General features: G+C 55.8%; 1 protein-coding gene across 1 annotated transcript in view; it reads right to left on the bottom strand.

The window, feature by feature from the left end:
• Positions 1 to 21732, bottom strand: part of MYO7B (myosin VIIB) — a 58134-nt gene that overhangs the window by 12932 nt on the left and 23470 nt on the right. Inside the window, 7 exon segments of the mRNA XM_079781785.1 lie at positions 1 to 111; positions 1392 to 1505; positions 2258 to 2400; positions 7332 to 7453; positions 13851 to 14035; positions 15137 to 15289; positions 16010 to 16123. The exon segment at positions 1 to 111 is cut by the window's left edge and continues 43 nt beyond it. Coding sequence (XP_079637911.1) covers positions 1 to 111; positions 1392 to 1505; positions 2258 to 2400; positions 7332 to 7453; positions 13851 to 14035; positions 15137 to 15289; positions 16010 to 16123 — 942 coding nt within the window.

Raw genomic sequence — 21732 nt, 5'->3', positions numbered from 1 at the left:
CTTGCTGAGGTCCCAGTGCTCAGCGTCGGAGAACATGAGGACCTTCAACGCGGAGCGCACGTGGGCGTAGTCCTTGGCATCGTTCACGCCCTCGCAGGAGGTACAGTTCCCCTGCAGAATGGGGCAGCTCAGCTTCTTGTGGGGGCCACCCCACACCCTTCCTTCATGCAGGGCCAACAAGGCGAGAAGCCTTGAGGACTCAGCCACCTCTGGAGTGGCACCCCCTCAGGGGCCACGGGGAGGGCCAAGCCCCGAGACACAAGTCCCTCCAGAGGCAGAGCCTCGCAGACAGCGAGGCAGGGCAGCCCGCGGCCGTGGCCCCCTGCTCCAGCCTTGCCTTGCCATCCACAGTGACTCCTGACCACCCTCCCTGGGGAATGCCCTGCTGCCACGTAACGGACACGGTGCCAGGCTCTCTGTGTGCCAGGCTGTGTGCCGCTGCCCGGAACTCAGGAGCCCAGAGCCGACCCTGCCTGTGCTGCGCCAGAGGCGGGCAGGAGGCAGACGGCTCTCACAGGTGCCAAGAGCGGGGCAGGCGGTGCCTGTGCACTGGGAGTGAGGCGAGCCCCCAGGAGAGGCTCTGCCTGCCCCAGAGGCTGAGCTCCAAAGGGGCTCAGGGGAGAGGGAGGTCTAGGCAGAGCGCAGCCGGGCTGGGCGGAGGTGGCAGGCAGGAGCCAGGACCACAGGTGGTGGGTTGGTGGTGAAGGGGGAGGTCCCAGGATCGTGGGATTCAGAGGGACTTGGAAACATGCCACTGGGATGTGGCCTCAGACTGGCCTGGGGGAGGTCTGCAGGGTGAGTGACTGAGCAGGCCTCACGCCTGCAGAGAGCGGGGGGGGGGGGGGGGGGGGGGGTACACTAGGTAGTGGAGGGGCCCAGGGTCCTGCCAGGGCCCAGGCAAGAGCTGAAGGCCAGGGCAGTGCCTGAGGGGCTGCCCGGGAGAGGATGTGGGAGATGGGATGCCGCCTGAACAAGTGCAAGCAGGCTGCTCTCCTGGGGTTCATGGTCTAGGGAGTGGACTGGAGTGCGATGGGGGAGGGGGGAGTGTGAAGACAACTGCCTGCTGGGTGAGCAGCCTTTTTGCTCATTGGCTCCATAGGAAGGTGAGCCGGAGGGGCATGGGCGGGGGGAGGGGGGGAGCCTCGGGCAAGGGTAGGTCTCTGATGGTCAGGAAGGGAAACCAGCCTCAGGAAGCTGTGGAGGGGGCTGAGTTCAGCCTAAAGCAAAGGTGGGACGAGACCCACCCGCCAGCCCTCCTTCTTCCTCCTCTGGGGCCGGAGGAGCGGGAGGGGTGCTGGGGTGGGGGGTGGAGCAAGGAGAGTGGGGTGGGGCAGGGGCAGAGCCAGAAGGAGCGTGGGGCGGAGCAAGGAGGAGAGGGGGCGGGGCCTCACCGAGGTCAGGTAGCGGTACTCCGAGGGCGAGCCCAGGTGCAGCAGCCCCCTCTCCTCCGGGCGCATGCCCAGGAGCATGCAGTAGAAGATGTGGAAGTTCCGCTCCTGCGGGGCCTGCGGGGAAGGCGGTCCCCTGAAGTGGCAGTGCCTCCGAAGGTCGTCCCGCCTGCCTGGCGGCTGCTCCGTGGCTTCTCAGCCCGGTGGGCTCCCTTCACTGAAGCACAGCTGGCCTGCCGGCTGCCCTCATCCTGGGCCCCAGGCCGAGGCGCTCCTGCAGCCCTGCCCAAAGACCGCCCAGCCCACCTCGAACCCTCCCTCAGGCACTTCCCCAAAGCCCTGAAGGCGCCCTCCCTGAAGTGGTAGGCCAGGGCGTGACCTCAGGGTGCAGCCCTCAGCGGCGACTGACCACGCCTCAGCATTAATTCCAGTAAAGGTGAGGAGGAGGAGTGCCAACGAATGAGAACGCTATATGGATGGAAAATTCAGAGCAAAAAAATCCTGCATTTCTTGTCTTTGAATACTGGGCAAGGACCATTATTATTCAACTAGCGGCCCGATGCACAAAATTCGTGCAAGACTAGGCCCTTGTAGCCCCGGCTGCCTCGGCCCCCTGGCCCCACCCCCTGCCCACTGGTGGTTCTGGAAGGCTGTTCCACCATCCAGTCTAATTAGCATATTAGCTCTTTATTATATAGGATTCTAGGGATCCTTGGCCCATCTTAGGGTAGGACCAGGGTTCCAGGGCAGCAACTAAGACCTATGGGGGCGCTGAGGAGGTCCCTGGGGAGAGAGTGATGGAAGGAGACCCCTCCTGGAAGCCTCCCAAATCCTGAATCCCCATTTGGGGCACGTAGAGATTCCCTCACCTGCCGGCAGACCCGGGACTTCTCCAGGAGAAACTGCTCGATGCGTGCACTTTCGATGACCCCACTGGGGTTGAAATAGATGTCAATGTACTTCCCGAAGCGGCTTGAGTTGTCATTTCGGATTGTCTTGGCGTTTCCAAAGGCTGAGGGCCAGAGGATGGTGCCCATGATGGGAGCAGAGAAGAGAAAACAAACTTTTAGCAGGGTCATCTGGGAGGGCTTCTCAGAGGAGGTGGCGAACCCAGAATTGAAAACTAGGTAGGACTGCACTGGATAGTGGCGGCAACCATGGCTATGCTCAGAGGAAGGCGAAGTGCAGGTGCAGACCTGGAGGTCAGAAAGCATGGCGTGTGCTTGCCGAGTGGGAGATTTGGCTGGAGCACAGGATCCAGGAGGAAGGCCGTGGGAGAGAGAAAGCACTCACTAGTAGGTGGGCTTGGCACTGAGCCTCGAGTGCCAGGCTGACTTGCTTCCTCTGAGCCCCAGCATTGGGGATTTTGGGGGACCCAGACACATATGGGGAGGAACTGAATTGTCTGCCATCGGGGAAGGAACTCAGGGGTGGCTTTTTCCCAGAGGGGGGTGCTTGCAGGGGTCATTGTCCTGTGCTGGGACCTCCCCTGTCCCAGGGCTGACTAGCAGCCATATCTGAGTCTCCATCAGCCTGGAGCACACTGTTTGCTCTGCCCTGGGGATTCCCTGAGATCCCGCCCCATCCAATTTGCAGCCCCCCCCCGCCCCCCCGCAACCTGTTTGCAGCAGCTTTTCCATATGAATGGCCTGTCCTGGCTCAGGCCTCAGACTTTGCTAAAATCTCTTAAACAAGCAGCAGCTGGTGTCAGTGTACTCCAAACCTATAAATAAAAAGCCCAAGACCCAGCTCTAGCACCAGCCTGCATTGCTTCACAGCTGGGCCTCACCTGGGCACCACCAAGCCCAATACAAATAGCAAATAGCAGCCATCTGCAGATCCCTCTGCAGCTCCTGCCAGGTGGCCCCAGTCAGTGGCTGACTTTGCACCTCTCTGGAGGCACTAGAGCCAGTGCACCTGGTGGACAGCTTCAGACCACAGCAGATTACAACTCCACACATCCACAAGCAACACACTCAAGGGGCAGACTCAGTGAGCACCAAAGCCCCACTGAAGCAAGTCCTGCCCCATAAGGGTGTCTCCTGGGCAACAGATCTTCCAGTGTAGACACAGCTGGTCCTCACAGCCAATGGGCCTGGAGGTCAACTCCTCCCAGAGATGCTAACAGCGATCAAGGCTCAACTACAAGACTGTGCACACATCCCACACGGGTGCACCCAGAGTGCCCAGCCCAGGTGACTGGGGAGGTTGAGTCACTGGGCCCTACAGGACACCTACTACACAAGGCCACTCTACCAATTCCAGGAGACATAGCAGCTCTACCTAATACATAGAACAAACACAGGGAAGTCGCCAAAATGTGGAGAAAAAGAAACATGTCACAAATGAAAGAAATGGAACCAAGCAAACTACTGGATACAGAGTTCAAAACCATGGTAATAAGGTTACTCAAGGGTCTTCATGAGACTTTTAAGGATCTTAGTGAGAATGTCAAAGACATGAAAAAGGACCAGTCAGAAATTAAGCACACACTAACTGAAATAAAGAATAATTTAGCCCAAGCTGGTTTGGCTCAGTGGATAGAGTGTCAGCCTGCAGACTTAAAGGTTCAGGGTTTGATTCCTGTCAAGGACACATGCTCAGGTTGTGGGCTCCATCCCCAGTAGGGGGCATGCAGGAGGCAGCCAAATGGTGATTCTCTTCATCATTGATGTTTCTATCTCTCCCTCCCTCTCTGAAATCAATAAAAATATATATTTTAAAATTTACAGGTATTCAACAGTGGAGTAGAGGAGTCTGAGAATCAAATCAATGATTTGGAATATGAGGAAGCAAAAAACACCCAATCAGAAGAGCAAAAAGAAAAAAGAATTTAAAAATATGAAAATAGTGTAAGGAGCCTCTGGGACAACTTCAAGCATACCAACATTCTCATTATGGGGGTGCCAGAAGAAGATAAGAGAGAGCAATATATTGAGAACCTATTTGAAGAAATAATGACAGAAAACTTCCCCTATCTGGTAAAAGAAATAGACTTACAAGTCCAGGAAGCACAGAGAACCCCAAACAAGAGGAACCCAAAGAGGCCCACACCAAGACACACTGTAATTAAAATGCCAAGGGTTAAAGACAAAGAGAGAATCTTAAAAGCAGCAAGAGAAAAACAGTTAGTTACCTACAATGGAGCACCCATATGATTATCAGCTGATTTCTCAACAGAAACTATGCAGGCCAGAAGGGAGTGGCAAGAAATATTCAAAGTGATGAATATCAAGGACCTACAACCAAGATTACTCTACCCAGCAAAGCTCTCATTCAGAATTGAAGGCCAGATAAAGAGCTTCATAGACAAGAAAAAGCTAAAGGAGTTCATCACTACCAAACCAGTATTACATGAAATGATGAAGGGCATTCTTTAAGAAGAGGAAGGAGAAGAAGGAGAAGAAGAAAAGATAAAAAATATGAACAATAAAATGCCAATAAATACATATCTATCAACAATTGAATCTAAAAATAAAAATAAATGAACAAGGAATCTAATGAACAAAGTAAACTGGTGAATAAAATAGAATCAGAGGCATGGAAACATGGAACAGACTGACACATATCAGAGGGAAGCGGCGGGGAGGCGGGTGTTCAGGAAGTGATTAACCAAAGACCTTATATGCATGTAGGCATTACCTATAGACACAGACAATAGGGTGGTGAAGGACTGGGGCGGGGCAGGTGGAGGGGGCAATGGAGAAAAAACTGAGGGACATTTGTAATACCCTCAACAAAGAATTAAAAAAAATAGATAAAAAAAAATAGAGAATCCAGAAATAGATCCAGTGTATAATCAATTGATTTTAGATAAAAGTGCAAAAGCAATTTAATGGAAAAGGAATAGTCTTGTCAACAAATGGAGCTGAAATGATTGGCTAGCCATAGGGAAAGAAGGAAAGAACTAAGGGAGGGAGAGAGGAAGGAAAGAAAAGAGAAAGAGTCCTAACTGGTTTGGCTCAGTGGATAGAGTGTCGGCCTTCGGACTCAAGGGTCCCAGGTTCGATTCCGGTCAAGGGCATGTACCTTGGTTGCGGGCACATCCCCAGTAGGGGGTGTGCAGGAGGCAGCTGATTGATGTTTCTCTCTCATCGACGCTTCTAACTCTCTATCCCTTTCCCTTCCTCTCTGTAAAAAATCAATAAAATATATATATTTTTTAAAAAAATAAAAGAGAAAGAAAGACTCAACCTGTACCTTGCACCCCAGAAAAAAACACAAAAATGGATCATATACCTGAATGTAAAACTTAAAATTACACAACATCTAAAAGAAAACATAAAATAAAATCTCAGTTAGGCAAAGATTTCCTAGATATAACACCAAAAGCATAATCAATAAAAGAAAAAAAGGGTAAGTTGTACCTTATCAAAATCTAAAACGTCTATCCTACAAAAACGCTGTTAAGAGAATGAAGGGACAAACCACAGACTGGGAGGGGAGGGGGGAGGGGAAAGGGAGGGAGGGGGAGGGTGGGGGGAGGGAGTGGCATATTTGCAGAACACCTAAGGTATCTTATAATGGACTTGTATCCAGACACATGACTAACTCTTACAAATCATAAACAAGGAATTAACTAAGTCACAAAGTAGTCCAAACATCTGAACGGACGCTTCGCCAGAGAAGCTGCACAGATGGGAAGTGAGCAGGAGGAAAGCGAGCGGCTGTTCACACACTGGAGTGCGTGAGAGGCGGCGCGAAGCGCTCGCTCCGCGTGCAGACAGCCCGACAGCACCCAGTGCCCACCGGCCGTGGGCAGTTCCTGACAAAGTTAAAGTGCTCATTTACCATCCCACAATTTTACACCTGCATGTTTATTGAAGAGAAAAACATGTGTTTACACAAAAACCTGTATGCAGCTACTGGCGGGGGCTTTATTCACAATCACTAAAAACTACACACAACCCAGAGGTCCTTGGCTTGAGCAAGCTGTGGCAGCGCCATGCAAAGGAGCAAGAGGAATAACTCGTAATGCAACAACACGAGAAAGCCAGCACGTTATGCCAACGAAAGCAACCAGACCCAAAGGGCTGCAAACTGTATGATTTTAACTGCATGACCTCTGAAAAAGGTAAAACTGCAGGGAAAAGCACAAATCAGTGGTTTCCATGGGCCGGGGCTGGGAAGAGAGTTAACTACAAAGGGGCCTGAGGGAAGTTTGGGGGCTGAGGGGGCATTCTACATCACGATTATGATGGGGGTTATATGACTTGTATGAGTTTGTCAAAACTCATAAAACTGTACGTCAAAAAGGTGAATATCTACTGTATGTAAACCACACCTCAATGACAAAGAAAAAGGGCATCTCTTGGCCAGTGGCTGACAGCCTAGGGGTTGAGGTCGCCTGCTCCCAGCCACCCCACCAGAGACGGAGTGAGGGCCCGGGCAGGACTCGTGCTCTGGCATTGATGCAGAGCTCCATGGGGTGGGCCAGCCCTCAGGCTGAGGGGCCCTGGCAGGACTCGTGCTCTGGCATTGATGCAGAGCTCCATGGGGTGGGCCAGCCCTCAGGCCTGCACTGCAGAGTCCATCCCGCCCTTTGCTCGCCCAAGGGTCTTGCCGGCACCGGTCCGGAGGCGTGTCCTGGCCCCTGCTTCTTCCCTCCCTGAACCTCTGCAGGCCTAGCCCGGCTGGCGACTGCTTCCGATGGCCCGAACTCAATACCCAGCACGGCCCCAGCTCATTTCATCTCGGACCCCTTTTGGAAGAAGGCGTGTCCGATCCTGTGGAAAGCACACTACCTCGAAGCTTCTACATCATCAGCTCTCCGCTTCGTGCTTCCTCGAGGCCCCACACTCGCACCCACCCCAGTCTTTCGTGTCCTGAGGAGTCCTCAGAAGTCGCTGAAAGTGGGTGCCCCTCTGTCCTTCCCAGGGCCCCTGGCCGAAGCTCCTCTACAGGGAGGCCGGCGGTGGGGGGTGGGGGAGAGCGCCTGCTCACCCTCCAGGATGGGGTTGGCCTCCAGCACCTGCTGCTCGATCCAGGAGTGCTGGCCGCTGACCGTGGCCAGGAACTGCAGGACGAGCTTGGTGGTCTCCGTCTTCCCGGCCCCGGACTCGCCACTGCAGACGGAGAGGGGCTTAGTCGATAGAAAAGGAGATTTTCTGCCCCTCAACTCTCTGCCCGCCCGCGCCCCCCCCCCCCCGCCCCCGCGCGCGCGCCCACACACACACACACACACACACACACACACACACAGGCCTGCTTCCTGGGACGGCCTGAACAGACACTCTCTCCCCAGGCGAGGCCCACAGGCCCTCGGGCCGGGTGCAGACACCCATGCTGCGTGGTTACGGGGAGCCCTGCGGGCTGCCCCATGCGGTTCCAGGGTCACGGGCACAGCAATTTTTTTCCTGAGAATATTTTCCTGAATTTTTCTAAACTTTTCATAGTGAATATATATTAATTTTATGGTGGTGAGAAATGAAAATTAGTTTTTAAAATTACTGAGGACATTTAATTAAGTTAGAAAATATACTGTGTCCTTGGTTGCGGGCACATCCCCAGTAGGGGGTGTGCAGGAGGCGGCTGATCGATGTTTCTCTCTCATCGATGTTTCTAACTCTCTATCCCTCTCCTTTCCTCTCTGTAAAAAATCAATAAATTTTTTTTTTTAGAAAAAGAAAATATACTGTGTCTGGCATATTGCAAACATTCAAATTTGTAATGATTAATATTACTGCTATTGCTAAGGCTTAGATGTTACTTTTGTGTAAATTATTCTTTGTTATGGACATTGTCAGGCATTACAAATGGAGGCAGCAGAGTGCAATGTCTTGCTAATAGCAGCAGGGCCCCTGGGGACACACTTGCAGGCCACCTGGGCCCAGTCAGGGTCTGCCCTGTCTCGCGACCCCAGGGGCCCTGGACTGGACAGTTTGCACGATGAATTCCCACTCCCATTTCCGGCTTCATCTCTTGGCCAATTTTGTTTCCCCTCTTGTACTATTTTGAAGTGAATCCCAGACAAATATTGTTTCATCTGAAAATGTTGATTTTTAAAAAAGTATTGCTATGCCAGTGAAGTCAGCCAGCTCCCGGAGCTCCGGCCAAATCAGGCAGAGCCCCTGCCTCTGGGGCAGGGGCAGGGGCAGGGGCAGGGGCAGGGGCAGGGGCAGGCACAGGAGCAGGAGCAGGGGCAGGAGCAGGCACAGGAGCAGGGGCAGGGGGGCAGGGGCAGGGGCAGGAGCAGGCACAGGAGCAGGGGCAGGGACAGGCACAGGAGCAGGGGCAGGAGCAGGCACAGGAGCAGGGGCAGGGACAGGCACAGGGGAAGGGGCAGGAGCAGGGGCAGGGGCAGGCACAGGAGCAGGGGCAGGGGCAGGAGCAGGCACAGGAGCAGGGGCAGGGGTGGGGGGGCAGGGGTGGGAGGTCCGGTGGTCCACCCTCTCCACAGGCACTGAGTCCTGGAGGTGAAGGGAGGCTGTGAGCCTGAAGCCAGCCACGGCCCGCCCCCGCCCGCAGGCTAGGGGCAGAGTGGCAGAGCCTGAGGAGTGAGCCAGGACGAGTGGGACAGGGACACTGAGGCAGAGAGTGAACAACCCGCAGGCCAATGCACAGCAGACGCAGAAGGCCCCTCCCTAGAGGTAACATCGAGGCCTCGGTTGTAGTTCAGCTCCAGATGCAGAAAAGCAGCAAAAGCAGGTGAGTGACAGCAGGACCAGCAGCAATGACTGAGGACCCCCTGCCCTGACACTGACCCCCAGTGGAGACCATGCCCTGGGGAGCCCACCTGGACACTGATGGGTATTCTATTAAGACCCGCCCCTGAGACCTCCCCTAAGATTCCCGGCTGCAAGAGAGATAAAAGCCTCAAGACACAGGACCCAGCGCTCTCCCCGGGGACAGCACCACCTTCCCTTCCCCTCTTCCCGCCACCGCCCCCCCCCCCCCCCCCCGCCCCCACAGGTGTGCATCGCCTCACTCCAAGGGGCCTCACCGGGCTGGCCACCAGGGGGCGCAGTACAGGCTGATCCCGAGCCTTTCCCAAGGCCCCCTTCTCTGACTCCCCAGAGAGCGAGGGCAGCCCAGCCTGGTGCTCCTGCTGCTGCTTCTAGGCTAAGCCCTCCTTGTTCCGGTCCGGCTTTCTACACGCTGCCTCGCAATCACCTGGACTCCGGCTGTGAAATCTTTCCCGCATGAAGCCTAAGACCCACACGCAGGCAGCCCCGCTCAGGGCCAGGCCCTTGCTGGTAACAGAACACCAGCTCCTGGCACAGAGCCCTCTCCCTGGGAGAAGTGGGCACCACCCGCCCCTCTTCTCTTCCAGAGCCCTGGGTCTCAGTTCCCGGCATGTTGGCTGTGTGTCCCTGAGAAGGGCTCTCGCCCTCTCTGGCTGTAGGACAGGAACAGGAATGCCTGACCGAGCAGCTGCAGCGTGAAGCAGGAGCCTGTGCTGCGGACGGTTCGGTGCTGTGCAGCCTCTCCTCCGCTGAGGGCTGGACGGCCTGCCCTCCACAAGGCATGGTCCCAACTCTCTCTCCTCCCTGCATGCTTCTCCTCACAGCTCCCAGGACTGGCTGGGAACACTGCGTACTTTTTGTCGCCTGTCTGTGTCCCTTCTCCAAGAGGGATGCTCCTCGAGGCAGGGACTGTGACCCTTTCCTTGCTGTGGGCTCTCCACCTTAGGATGGGGAGGCATAGGTGGAGCACAACAGCACCTCTGATGAGTGAATGCATGAATGAGTAGTGAGTGAATGAATGAGTGAGGGAGGGAGGGATTGAATGAATGAGTGGGGAGGAAATGAGTGAGTGAAGGAATGAGTGAGTGAGGGAATGAATGAGTGAATGAGTGAGTGAGTGAATGAATTAGCAAAGGAGGGAGTGAATGAATGAGTGAGTGAATGAGTGAATAAGTGAATGACTGAGTAAGTGAATGAGTGAGTGATTGAATGAATGAGTAGTGAATGAATGAGTAGTGAGTGAATGAGTGAGTGAGTGAGGGAATGAGTGAGGGAATGAATGAGTGGGTAAGTGAATGAGTGAGTAAGTGAATGAGTGAGTGAGTGAGTGAGGGAATGAGTAATGAGGGAATGTGTGAGTGAGTGAGTGAATGAGTGAGTAAGTGAATGAGTGAGTGAGTGAGTGAGTGAGGGAATGAGTAATGAGGGAATGTGTGAGTGAGTGAGTGAATGAGTGAGTGAGAGAATGAGTGAGTGAGGGAATGAATGAGTGAGGGAATGAGTGAGTGAATGAATGAGTGAGTGAATGAGTGAATAAGTGAATGACTGAGTAAGTGAATGAGTGAGTGATTGAATGAATGAGTAGTGAATGAATGAGTAGTGAGTGAATGAGTGAGTGAGTGAGGGAATGAGTGAGGGAATGAATGAGTGGGTAAGTGAATGAGTGAGTAAGTGAATGAGTGAGTGAGTGAGTGAGGGAATGAGTAATGAGGGAATGTGTGAGTGAGTGAGTGAATGAGTGAGTAAGTGAATGAGTGAGTGAGTGAGTGAGTGAGGGAATGAGTAATGAGGGAATGTGTGAGTGAGTGAGTGAATGAGTGAGTGAGAGAATGAGTGAGTGAGGGAATGAATGAGTGAGGGAATGAGTGAGTGAATGAATGAGTGAGGGAATGAGTGAGTGAGTGAGGGAATGAGTGAGGGAATGAATGAGTGGGTAAGTGAATGAGTGAGTAAGTGAATGAGTGAGTGAGTGAGTGAGTGAGGGAATGAGTGAGTGAGTGAGTGAGGGAATGAGTGAGTGAGTGAGGGAATGAGTGAGTGAGTGAGTGAGGGAATGAGTGAGTGAGTGAGGGAATGAGTGAGTGAGTGAGGGAATGAGTAATGAGGGAATGTGTGAGTGAGTGAGTGAGAGAATGAGTGAGTGAGGGAATGAATGAGTGAGGGAATGAGTGAGTGAGTGAGGGAATGAGTGAGGGAATGAATGAGTGGATAAGTGAATGAGTGAGTAAGTGAATGAGTGAGTGAGTGAGTGAGTGAGTGAGGGAATGAGTAGTGAGGGAATGTGTGAGTGAGTGAATGAGTGAGTGAGTGAGGGAATGAGTGAGTGAGTGAATGAGTGAGTGAGGGAGTGAGTGCGTAAGTGAATGAGTGAGTGAGTGAGGGAATGAGTGAGTGAGTGAGGGAATGAGTGAGTGAGTGAGGGAATGAGTGAGTGAGTGAGGGAATGAGTGAGTGAGTGAGGGAATGAGTGAGTGAGTGAGTGAGGGAATGAGTGAGTGAGTGAGGGAATGAGTGAGTGAGTGAGTGAGGGAATGAGTGAGTGAGTGAGTGAGGGAATGAGTGAGTGAGTGAGTGAGGGAATGAGTGAGTGAGTGAGGGAATGAGTGAGTGAGTGAGTGAGGAATGAGTGAGTGAGTGAGTGAGTGAATGAGTGAGTGAGTGAGGGAATGAGTGAGTGAGGGAATGAGTGAGTGAGTGAGGGAATGAGTGAGTGAGTGAGTGAGGGAATGAGTGAGTGAGTGAGTGAGGGAATGAGTGAGTGAGTGAGGGAATGAGTGAGTGAGTGAGTGAGGGAATGAGTGAGTGAGTGAGTGAGTGAATGAGTGAGTGAGTGAGGGAATGAGTGAGTGAGGGAATGAGTGAGTGAGTGAGGGAATGAGTGAGTGAAGTGAGTGAGTGAGGGAATGAGTGAGTGAGTGAAGGAATGAGTGAGTGAGTGAGTGAGGGAATGAGTGACTGAGTGAGGGATGAGTGAGTGAGTGAGGGAATGAGTGAGTGAGTGAGGGAATGAGTGAGTGAGGGAATGAGTGAGTGAGTGAGGGAATGAGTGAGTGAGTGAGTGAGGGAATGAAGTGAGTGAGTGAGGGAAGAGTGAGTGAGTGAGTGAGGGAATGAGTGACTGAGTGAGGGATGAGTGAGTGAGTGAGTGAATGAGTGAGTGAGTGAGGGAATGAGTGAGTGAGGGAATGAGTGAGTGAGTGAGGGAATGAGTGAGTGAGTGAGTGAGGGAATGAGTGAGTGAGTGAGGGAATGAGTGAGTGAGTGAGTGAGGGAATGAGTGAGTGAGTGAGTGAGTGAATGAGTGAGTGAGTGAGGGAATGAGTGAGTGAGGGAATGAGTGAGTGAGTGAGGGAATGAGTGAGTGAGTGAGTGAGGGAATGAGTGAGTGAGTGAAGGAATGAGTGAGTGAGTGAGTGAGTGAGGGAATGAGTGACTGAGTGAGGGATGAGTGAGTGAGTGAGGAATGAGTGAGTGAGTGAGGGAATGAGTGAGTGAGTGAAGGAATGAGTGAGTGAGTGAGTGAGTGAGGGAATGAGTGAGTGAGGGAGGGAGGGAATGAGTGAGTGAGTGAGGGAATGAGTGAGTGAGGGAGGGAATTAGTGAGTGAGTGAAGGAATGAGTGAGTGAGTGAGGGAATGAGTGAGTGAGGGAGGGAATTAGTGAGTGAGTGAGGGAATGAGTGAGTGAGTGAGGGAATGAGTAGTGAGGGAATGAATAAGGGAAGGAGGGAGGGAGGGAGGGAGGGAGGGAGGGAGGGAGGGAGGGAGGGAATGACGACCAGAGCACCAGGCAATGAGTCTTGGAGCCAAGTTCCCCTCCTCCTTGCTGTCCCCTGGCCTGGTACCAGGGGCCTGTGCAGGAAGCAGAGGCCGGCAAAGGCAAGGACTCTGAATCAGGTCAGGTCCTGGGCTGGAGGGGACACATCCCTCTGGGCCCAGTGCCCGGAGGGCTGCCCCCTGGAGGCCTGCCCTGAGTTGTCTGTTGTTTTTAGTGAGACTCACCTGTTTGACCACAGCACCAAATGCCTATGCTACGCTCCATTCTCCACGAGCCATCCCACCCTTCCTGTCTCAGGAAGTAGTCACTGGGGTGGGGACAGTCCAGGCCCCGGAGATGCCCTGGAAGAGCAGGTTCAGGAGGAAGGAAGGGAGGGAGGGAGGGAGGGAGGGAGGGAGGGAGGGAGGAGGAAAGAAGGAAGGAGAAAGGGAGGGAGGAGGGAGGGGGAGGGAGTAAGGAAGGAGGAAGGGAGGGAGGGAGGGAGGGAGGAGGGAGGGAGAAAGGAGGAAGGGAGGGAGGGAGGGAGGGAGGGAGGGAGGAGGGAGGGAGGAGGGAGGGAGGAAGGAGAAAGGGAGGGAGGAGGGAGGGAGGGGGAGGGGGAGGGAGGGGGAGGGGGAGGGAGGAGAGAGGAGGAAAGAAGGGAGGGAGGGAGGCAGGAAGGAGGAAGGGAGCGAGGGAGGGAAGAAGGGAGGAGGAAAGAAGGGAGGAAGGAAGGAGGAAGGGAGGAAGGAAGGAGGAAGAGAGGGAGAGAGGAAGGGAGGGAGGAAGGAAGGAAGGAGGAAGGGAGAGAGGGAGGAAGGAAGGAGGAAGGGAGGGGGGAAGGGAGGGAGGGAGGGAGGGAGGGAAGGAGGGTGAGGGAGGACCTTTGAGGGTAGAGGGGCTGCAGGGGCCACATGCCTGGGGGTCATGGGCTGTGGGGAGGGTGTTGCAGCTGACCGGAGCCCTGAGTCACACACCGTGTGGGAGAGGGTTTTGAGGAGCCGCTCGGAGGAGGCCCCACCTGATGACACAGCACTGGTCCCTCTTGTTCCTCTGCATGTTGAAGTAGCAGCTGTTGGCTACGGCGAAGACGTGCGGGGGCAGCTCGCCCGCCTGGCGGCGGTGGTACAGCTGCACCTGCTCCGGCGTGTAGAGGGGCAGCTCCTGGAAGGGGTTCACGGCCAGCAGGATGGAGCCTGTGTAGGTCTGGGGGCGGAGCGGGAGCTCAGCGCTGTGCTCCGGGGCCTGGAGCGGCTGGCTCTGGGGGAGGGCGGATTCTGGCCCGGAAGCAAGACACTCAGCTGCTCGGACCCTCCTCTGAGGGGGACTCCGAGGGGCACCCGCAGGCTGAGTGAGGCGGTCGGTGAACGTGCACCGCGAGGGCCTGAGAAGCGTGCGCAGTGCGGTCCCTGGGGCCTCTGGGAGGCGGTCGGCAACGCCAGGGTCCGAATCCCTCCTGGGCCCCGTGAGGCCACTGGCTCGTGTGCAGCCCCACAGCCCCACTGCCCCCGGGGCTGCGACGGGGCAGCCACCTCTACAAGCCACATGACCATCCGTCTCAGGCTCCATCTTAGGGCCGGGGAGGCAGAGAGGGCAGCCCCCGCCTCAGACCAGGCTCCCGCGCACCCTCAGGGGGCTCAGCAGCCCTCCCCGACCACCGCCTGGTCCTTGCTCAGCCCGCCCGGCTCACCGCCCCGCTCCTCTCCCCCTCTTCCGGGCGCCCCAGAAGAGCCCACTGAGCAGCCTCCCTGCCACGGGCCAGGAGGTCTCCCTGCCACGGGCCAGGCGGTCTCCCTGCCACGGGCCAGCAGGTCTCCCTGCCACGGGCCAGCAGGTCTCCCTGCCACGGGCCAGCAGGTCTCCCTGCCACGGGCCAGCAGGTCTCCCTGCCACGGGCCAGCAGGTCTCCCTGCCACGGGCCAGCAGGCTGCTGTGGACGGCCGGCTGCTGGCCGGGGACAGCCCGCCCCGCTGGGCGGACCTCTGTCCACGCCAGACTCGGGACGGGCCGCACCCGTGCACACCTCCTGGCTGGACGGAAGCCCTGCTGGCCGTGGCCTGTCTGCACCGCCAGGGGGGCCTCGCGGGGCGTGCGCCGGCGTGACCTCGGCGCCCTGGCCGTGAGCAGGCCGTGAGCTCCCCTGTGCCCGCGGGCTCGTCACCCTCTGGCAGACCAGGGCGTGGAGATGGGAGAGGCCATGCGCCTGCCCGAGTCCAGAGTGAGGCCGGGCGCGGGGCTGGGCCTGCTGTGCTGCACGTGCTGCTCCTCCCCGCCCAGAGCCCGCGGGCAGCCCGCCCCGGGACTCACGTAGATCTTGTGCTGCCGGTAGCGGATCAGGAGGTTGTGCACCATGCCCGCCTCATTCAGGTCCCCCAGGTGGATCATGTCGTCCACACCCTGCGCCGAGTTGGGGTGCATGGGACTGAGGGTGCCGAGGCTCTCTGCTTGGACCCAGTGTTCCTGGAAGGGAGGGCAGACCACCCTGAGGCCCCTCCGGGCCACGGCCTGTCCACCTGCTCAGCGGGTCAGCCGCGACCCAGCTCCTGCCGGCAGCCTGTGGTTCAGGCCGAAACACCTGGCACCACACCAGGTCTGGCTGGCTGGCGTCCGCGGGCTCGGGGCAGGGGGCTGGGCGCAGGGGGCAGGGGGCAGGGGGCAGGGGGCAGGGGGCAGCTGGGGCTAGGGCCGAGGCTCAGACCAGGGCCAGAGAAGCTGTGATTGGGGTGCGGGCGGGCTGCAGCGGGGAGCCTCACAGATTGCTGGAAGAACAGTAGGCGAGTAAAAGTGTTTTTCACTTCATAACACCATTTTGCGAATAAAGATGTAATTGTTAACACAGGACCCGCTTCCGCAGGAGGGGCCACAGGCCAGAGTCGAGGATCTGCTCCCGGAAGCCACGCTCCCGCCCCCCACCCCGTGGAGGCTGCGGACTCGGCTCCCCATCTTTCCAGCTCAGCACCCCCTGCCGCCCTCCTCTCCTCCACAGCCTGGCCCCCTTACTCCTCCTGCTCCCCTCATGGTCCTGGTTTTCCATCTGCCCAACCACCTCCCACTTTTCCACTATGGAAACGTTCAGGGGGCGGGCCTCCCGCAGGCTTCCCGCCACACAGGCCTCCCTGGACTCTGGAACTTGGGCTAGTGGGGGCTCAGAGCCCGAGGGGGAGAGCAGGGCACACTGACCTTGCCCTCGTCGTCTTCAACCAGGGTCCGGCCAGGCTTTATTTCTTTGATGATGCCCCCGATGGCAACGCTGGTTTTGTCGGCAGTGGTGGGGTGCAGCCACACATGGTCTCCCTAGAGGGAGAGAGCGCACTGCCTGGATCCCTGCTCCACCTTCCCTTCTGCTCAGGACTTCCCTGGGGGCTGTCCCCTCCACCGAGCTCCCTCCAGGCAGCTGGGCACGCTCTCCCTCCTCCCTCCTTCTCCTCCCCTCCTCCCCCTCCCTCCCTTCCTGGTCACTCCTGCCAGGATGGTGACAGGAAGTGCTGCGGAAGTGTCCCAGGCCAGCTTGGTTCTAAGAGAAGGACCGGCAGGATTTGCAGGATGCAGTCTTCGCCCTGGGAGCAGCCGGGAAGTACCAAGCCCATCGGCTGGGAGAAGTGACGACTAGAACCTCACTAGGTCTCTGCTGGCTGGCAACATGGCCTTGGCCCACACAAACCTCCTGGTGATCCCCAAAGCTCACCCCATTCAGAGAAGAGTAATGCCGAAGGGACCAGCAGAGGCCTGCTGGCAAGGAGGCTGAGATCTACGGAGCAGGGGAATCACTCCAGGAAAGACAGACAGACAGAACTGCCACAGAGCAGTGGGGAGTTGTGACCAAGTATTTCGTTCTGATTTCCAAAAACTTACTGAGGTGCAGACCAGAAGCAAAAAATGAGGTGGTGAGACAACTTAAAGGACGAAGCTTTGGCTGGCAGAACTCAAGACAGAAATGGAGGAAAAGAAGTAAACACAGGTCAGAAATGACAGCAAAGTTGGAGCAACACCAGGGGAACAGACCAGCACTGCTGAGGTGAGTAACTTCACGGAAGACTGCGCAGACAATAACATAAAAGGAGCCGCTTTAAAATGGAGAGGAGCTGCCATCCTGGGGAGCTGCCTTCTGGGGGAGCTGCCATCCTGGGGGAGCCGCCATCCTGGGGGAGCCGCCATCCTGGGGGAGCCGCCATCCTGGGGGAGCCGCCCTCCTGGGGGAGCCGCCATCCTGGGGGAGCCGCCCTCCTGGGGGAGCCGCCATCCTGGGGGAGCTGCCTTCTAGGGGAGCTGCCATCCTGGGGGAGCTGCCTTCTGGGGGAGCTGCCTTCTAGGGGAGCCGCCATCCTCGAGGAGCCGCCCTCCTGGGGGAGCCGCCATCCTGGGGGAGCTGCCATCCTGGGGGAGCTGCCATCCTGGGGAGCTGCCTTCTGGGGGAGCTGCCATCCTGGGGGAGCTGCCTTCTGGGGGAGCCGCCATCCTGGGGGAGCCGCCATCCTGGGGGAGCCGCCATCCTGGGGAGCCGCCATCCTGGGGGAGCCGCCATCCTGGGGGAGCCCCCATCCTGGGGGAGCCGCCATCCTGGGGGAGCCGCCATCCTGGGGAGCCGGCATCCTGGGGGAGCCGCCCTCCTGGGGGAGCCGCCATCCTGGGGGAGCCGCCATCCTGGGGGAGCCGCCCTCCTGGGGAGCCGCCTTACACATCGTACGTCAAACCTCTGGATGTGAACGCAGGGCAGAGTGACCTGCGGGCTGGGCCCAGCAGCCCGGCCTCGGGAAGCACTGTGTGCAAGGATTCCCAGAGAGCAGGTGTCTGAGCACCACACTGAACACCGAGCACCTTGTCTGGAACCGGCGTCGCTGTGTCGGCTCGTCTGCCCCAGAGGAAAGCCTCCTCCTGGGCGCGGAGTTGTCCCTCAGAGATGAACACCTGGCCTTGGTCTCCGATCAGACACTGTCTGGGCTCCTGCCTGAATCAGTGCTTCCTGAATAGCTATTTTTAAAATCTCAAATAACTGTTGTTGTGTCTCACTTTGGCCTTGTGTTTTTGGGTTAACAAATTCTAAAGAAAATGAATACTTTGCTATAAATTATAGAGATCTTGTACCAGAAATGTGTGATGAGAGATAAAATCCTGATAAAGGAAATGAAGGAAGACCTACATACGTGAAGAGTCATATTGGGAGACTCAACACAGAGAAGATGTCCATTTTCCTGACCCAGCATGGTTTCTTGGTAGACATAGGTAAGCTTAATATATATGGGAAGGACCCTGAATGCCCAACATACTTTAGAAGATAAGAATACATTAGGAAGGATCACTATCCGGTGTCATGGCCTATAATCTAGATCAGCAATCAAGGCTGTTATAGTATTGGCGGAGGGAGAGACACGAAACAGGGATCCAAAAACAGCGCCCCCGGCCATGGCACCTGCTCTGACTCAGGTGCCAAGGCAGCTGGATGGCGGGGGAGAGCTTCCCATACAGCGGCAGCCTCCACCCACCAGACATGCTCCTGGACCAAGCCTTACACTGAGGCTCAAAGTGGACTTAAGTATAGAACTAAAATGAAGCAAGAAGAGAGTCAATGGAAATGAAGGAATAAGATGGAAATAATCATAAGTGTAATTAAATGTACCAATTAATCTGCACCAACAGAAGAACTTCCTTCTGTCGATGTAATTGTTCCCCTCTCATGAACACCCTGGCCTTGGTCTCTTCATCAGAACACTGTTTGGGCTCCTGCCCGAATCAGGCTTCCTGAGTAGCTGTTCTTACTGACCTCAGTAAAGGCTGTTTCCTCTCGCTTTGGCCTTCTATTTTTAGGTTAACAACAGGAAGAAGAAAAGTGGGCAAAATGACATAGAAATTTTAAAAGATTAGGATCAGGAAGAAAAGAATAGATATGGGAGACAGCAAAAATACAAGTAATTGTAGTTCCTCGAGAAGAAAACTAGAAAAAGAAAGATTATTTAAAGATATAATTTAGGACAACTTTCCAGAAATTAAAGCCTTGAACCTCCAGATTGAAAACACACCAGCCACCAGGAAACAACGACAAAGAAAAATTACCAGAGACACAAACCAGCAAAGGCTATTTGGCTTCAGAAATAAATAAATTATTTCTGGGGAAGGGTAGGCAGACAAAAAGATCAGTTCATGTATAAGGAGAAAAATTAGGACAAATTCAAATCCTACCGGAAGGCCAAATAACTGCTACAAAGATGTCAAGAACAGAGCAATCCTCCGATTAGAATGGCTACTGTCAACAGACCAGAAAGCACCTCGCATGGGTAGGAGGCGGAGAAAGTGGAACCTTGTGCTCTGTTGGTGGGAACAACATTGGTGCAGTTACTGGGGGACACAGTATGGAGGCTCCTTAAATAATCATAAAAGAGCTACCTTGTGATCCAGCCATTCCACTTTTAGGAATGTATCCAAAAGATTTCCAAGCAGGATCTCAACTCACATCTGCCACCATGTGCACTGCGGCATCATCATTCGCAATCGTCATAGTGGGGGCGACCGTATGGCCCCGGGCAGCGCACAGACCAGCCAGGCGTGGCCTCTCCACAGCGCGCTCCCCGTGCGCAGGGGAAAGGGCCTGCCTGTCAGAGCTGCAGAGCGGGGGGCCTGCAGGACGTGACGCTCAGCAAACAGGCAGTCACAAAGGGAAAACACGCGTGGTCCCCTCGTTTGAAGCTCCTGAAGGAGTCACCGTCGTGGGCGGAAGGCAGGGAGGGCTGAGGGACAGGAGGGTCAGTGGGTACTGCGGTTCAGTTGTGCAAGGTGACGTTCTTAGATCTGCTGCACGATGTGGATGGACCTAACACTCCTGAACCTGATCTTAAAATGGTTAAGATATTAAATTTGATATTATGTGTTTTTACCACAATAGAAAAAAGAAATCTAATAATTTTTTACCCAAATTGTCATTCCAGTATAAAGGTAATAAACATTTTTGAAGATGCAGTAGTATTCTCATAAGCCTTCTGGAAAAAACAGTAGGTGGCAAACTTCAATGAACAGAATAAAGGATGAAAATTAGATCCACACCAACACACATGGTCAGGAGGTTTCAAAAGACTTGGAACAAAGAAGAGCATAAACGTTTTTAGAGAGCAAAAAACCAGTTTTATACAAAGGCTCAGGGGTCAGGATGGTGCGAGATTTCGCACGACAATGCGGAGTAAAGGTCTTCAAAATTCGCAGGGAAATTATGCCCAGAATGGAATCGTATGCCCAAATGACCTCCAAAGAGAATGAACATGCTTTTAGACCTGAGAGTTGTTACAAACTTTACCTCCTCGGGTAACCTTTCCTCAGGAGGCAATTCTAGGACTCGCTAAAGCAAAGTCAAGAGAAAGAAAGACCTCGGTCCAGGAAGATGGATTAAGTGAAAGGGGAGCAGAAAGGGAGGCTCGGTGGCTGGGAGGGACATGCCATCAGACACAAATGGTCCCAGGCTCGGCCACTCCGGAGCGCTTCCATCCCGGGACCCCCCACGGATCCGACAGTTTGAAAGGAGATAAACGTATCTGGGAGAAAGCTGGGTGAAAGTTGTGATAAATACACAGAAAACTAAGCAGGTGAGGGGAAGGACGGCGATGGCGTCCAGCAGAGGAAAGAACACGCTCGCAGAGTTCAGTGCGTGGCTCTGGAGAGCATTTGCTCAGGAGCAGTCAGAGGAGTGAACTGCGTGCAGCCCGGTCACGGCGGGGACTCGGGCGTCGGGGCGGGAGGTGGAGGGCCTGTGCCGCCGGATGGGATGGGGGAGCGAGGCCTTTCCCACGGGGCGGCAGGGAGAGGATGCTGACACCAGAAACTCAAGGAGCGCTGCAGCGTGTCCTTCCCTGACATCAGAGCCCCCCGAGGGCTGACGGCGTCACCTCTGGGGAAGGGGAAGCCGGCTGATTCTTGGAACTGGGCGCTGCGCGGCGTTATGGAAATGAAAGCTAGAATAACAAGAGCAGCGAGGAGCGGCTGCTACAGGATGAGAGGGCCAGCGTGAGCAGCACCGTGAACTAATGCAGTAACACGGTCTCCGAGTCTCAGGAAAAGCTTTCTTACGCAGGAGGGAGGGGGGGGGGGGGGGGTCGCTGCGTGTGCAGCTGGGACAGCTGGTGGGTCGCCAAGGGAGAAGGGTGCCCCCGAAGGCACGACGGGCGTCACAGCGAACGGATAGAAACTTCTCTGGTCCTACTGTGCAACCGGATAGAAACTTCTCTGGTCCTACTGTGCAACCTCCGTTTGCTGTGACGCCCGTCGCGCCTTCGGGGGCACCCTTCTCCGTTGGCGACCCACCAGCTTTCCCAGCTGCACACGCAGCGACCCCCGGCCCCCTCCTGCTGTCAGCCCCTCGCCTTCGTGACTGAGTCGCCAGACGCCCCGCAGCCTGAACCTGCAGACCACATGTGTCCTCTCTCTCCCCCCCCCCCGACCCCCCTAAAAACAGCTCCATCTATAACTGAAAAAATCAAGCCTGGCTGCCAGCCTGTGACTCGGACACTGAGGGGTCAGTCACAGGAGCCCCGAGGCCCACGGGTGGGGGTGCTGCCCTTCTCGGCGGCGTGGACCCAGCAGCCAAGAGACGCCTCCGCTCTGTGGCTTTGCGTCCAGGCGGACGTAGGGAGCATTTTCTTATCAGAGGACACCGCAGACTCTCGGGCTCCCTGGTTTGGGGGCTCTCCTCTGGGCTCCCCCAGCCCGCCCAGGAGACCTCAAGTGGGACAGGAGCCGGAGAGCTTGGTGCTGACACGGACACTCCCTGCCTGCCCCACCCTCCTGAGGCGAGAGCGTCAGCGCCAAGCCCGCAGGCTCCTCATCGGGGGCCCCCTGCCCCGGACCGCGGGGCCCGGAGGGGGCCGGCGCTGCTCTCGGGCAGCTCTCTGCAGCTGCGCCGGAGACATTCATCAACCCGGGCTAAG

This window comes from Cnephaeus nilssonii, assembly GCF_951640355.1.
Source record: "Cnephaeus nilssonii genome assembly, chromosome: 10".
In the NCBI taxonomy this organism is placed as follows: domain Eukaryota; kingdom Metazoa; phylum Chordata; class Mammalia; order Chiroptera; family Vespertilionidae; genus Cnephaeus; species Cnephaeus nilssonii.
Note: the sequence above shows the minus strand (reverse complement) of the source record. Positions and strands in the feature narration are given on the sequence as shown.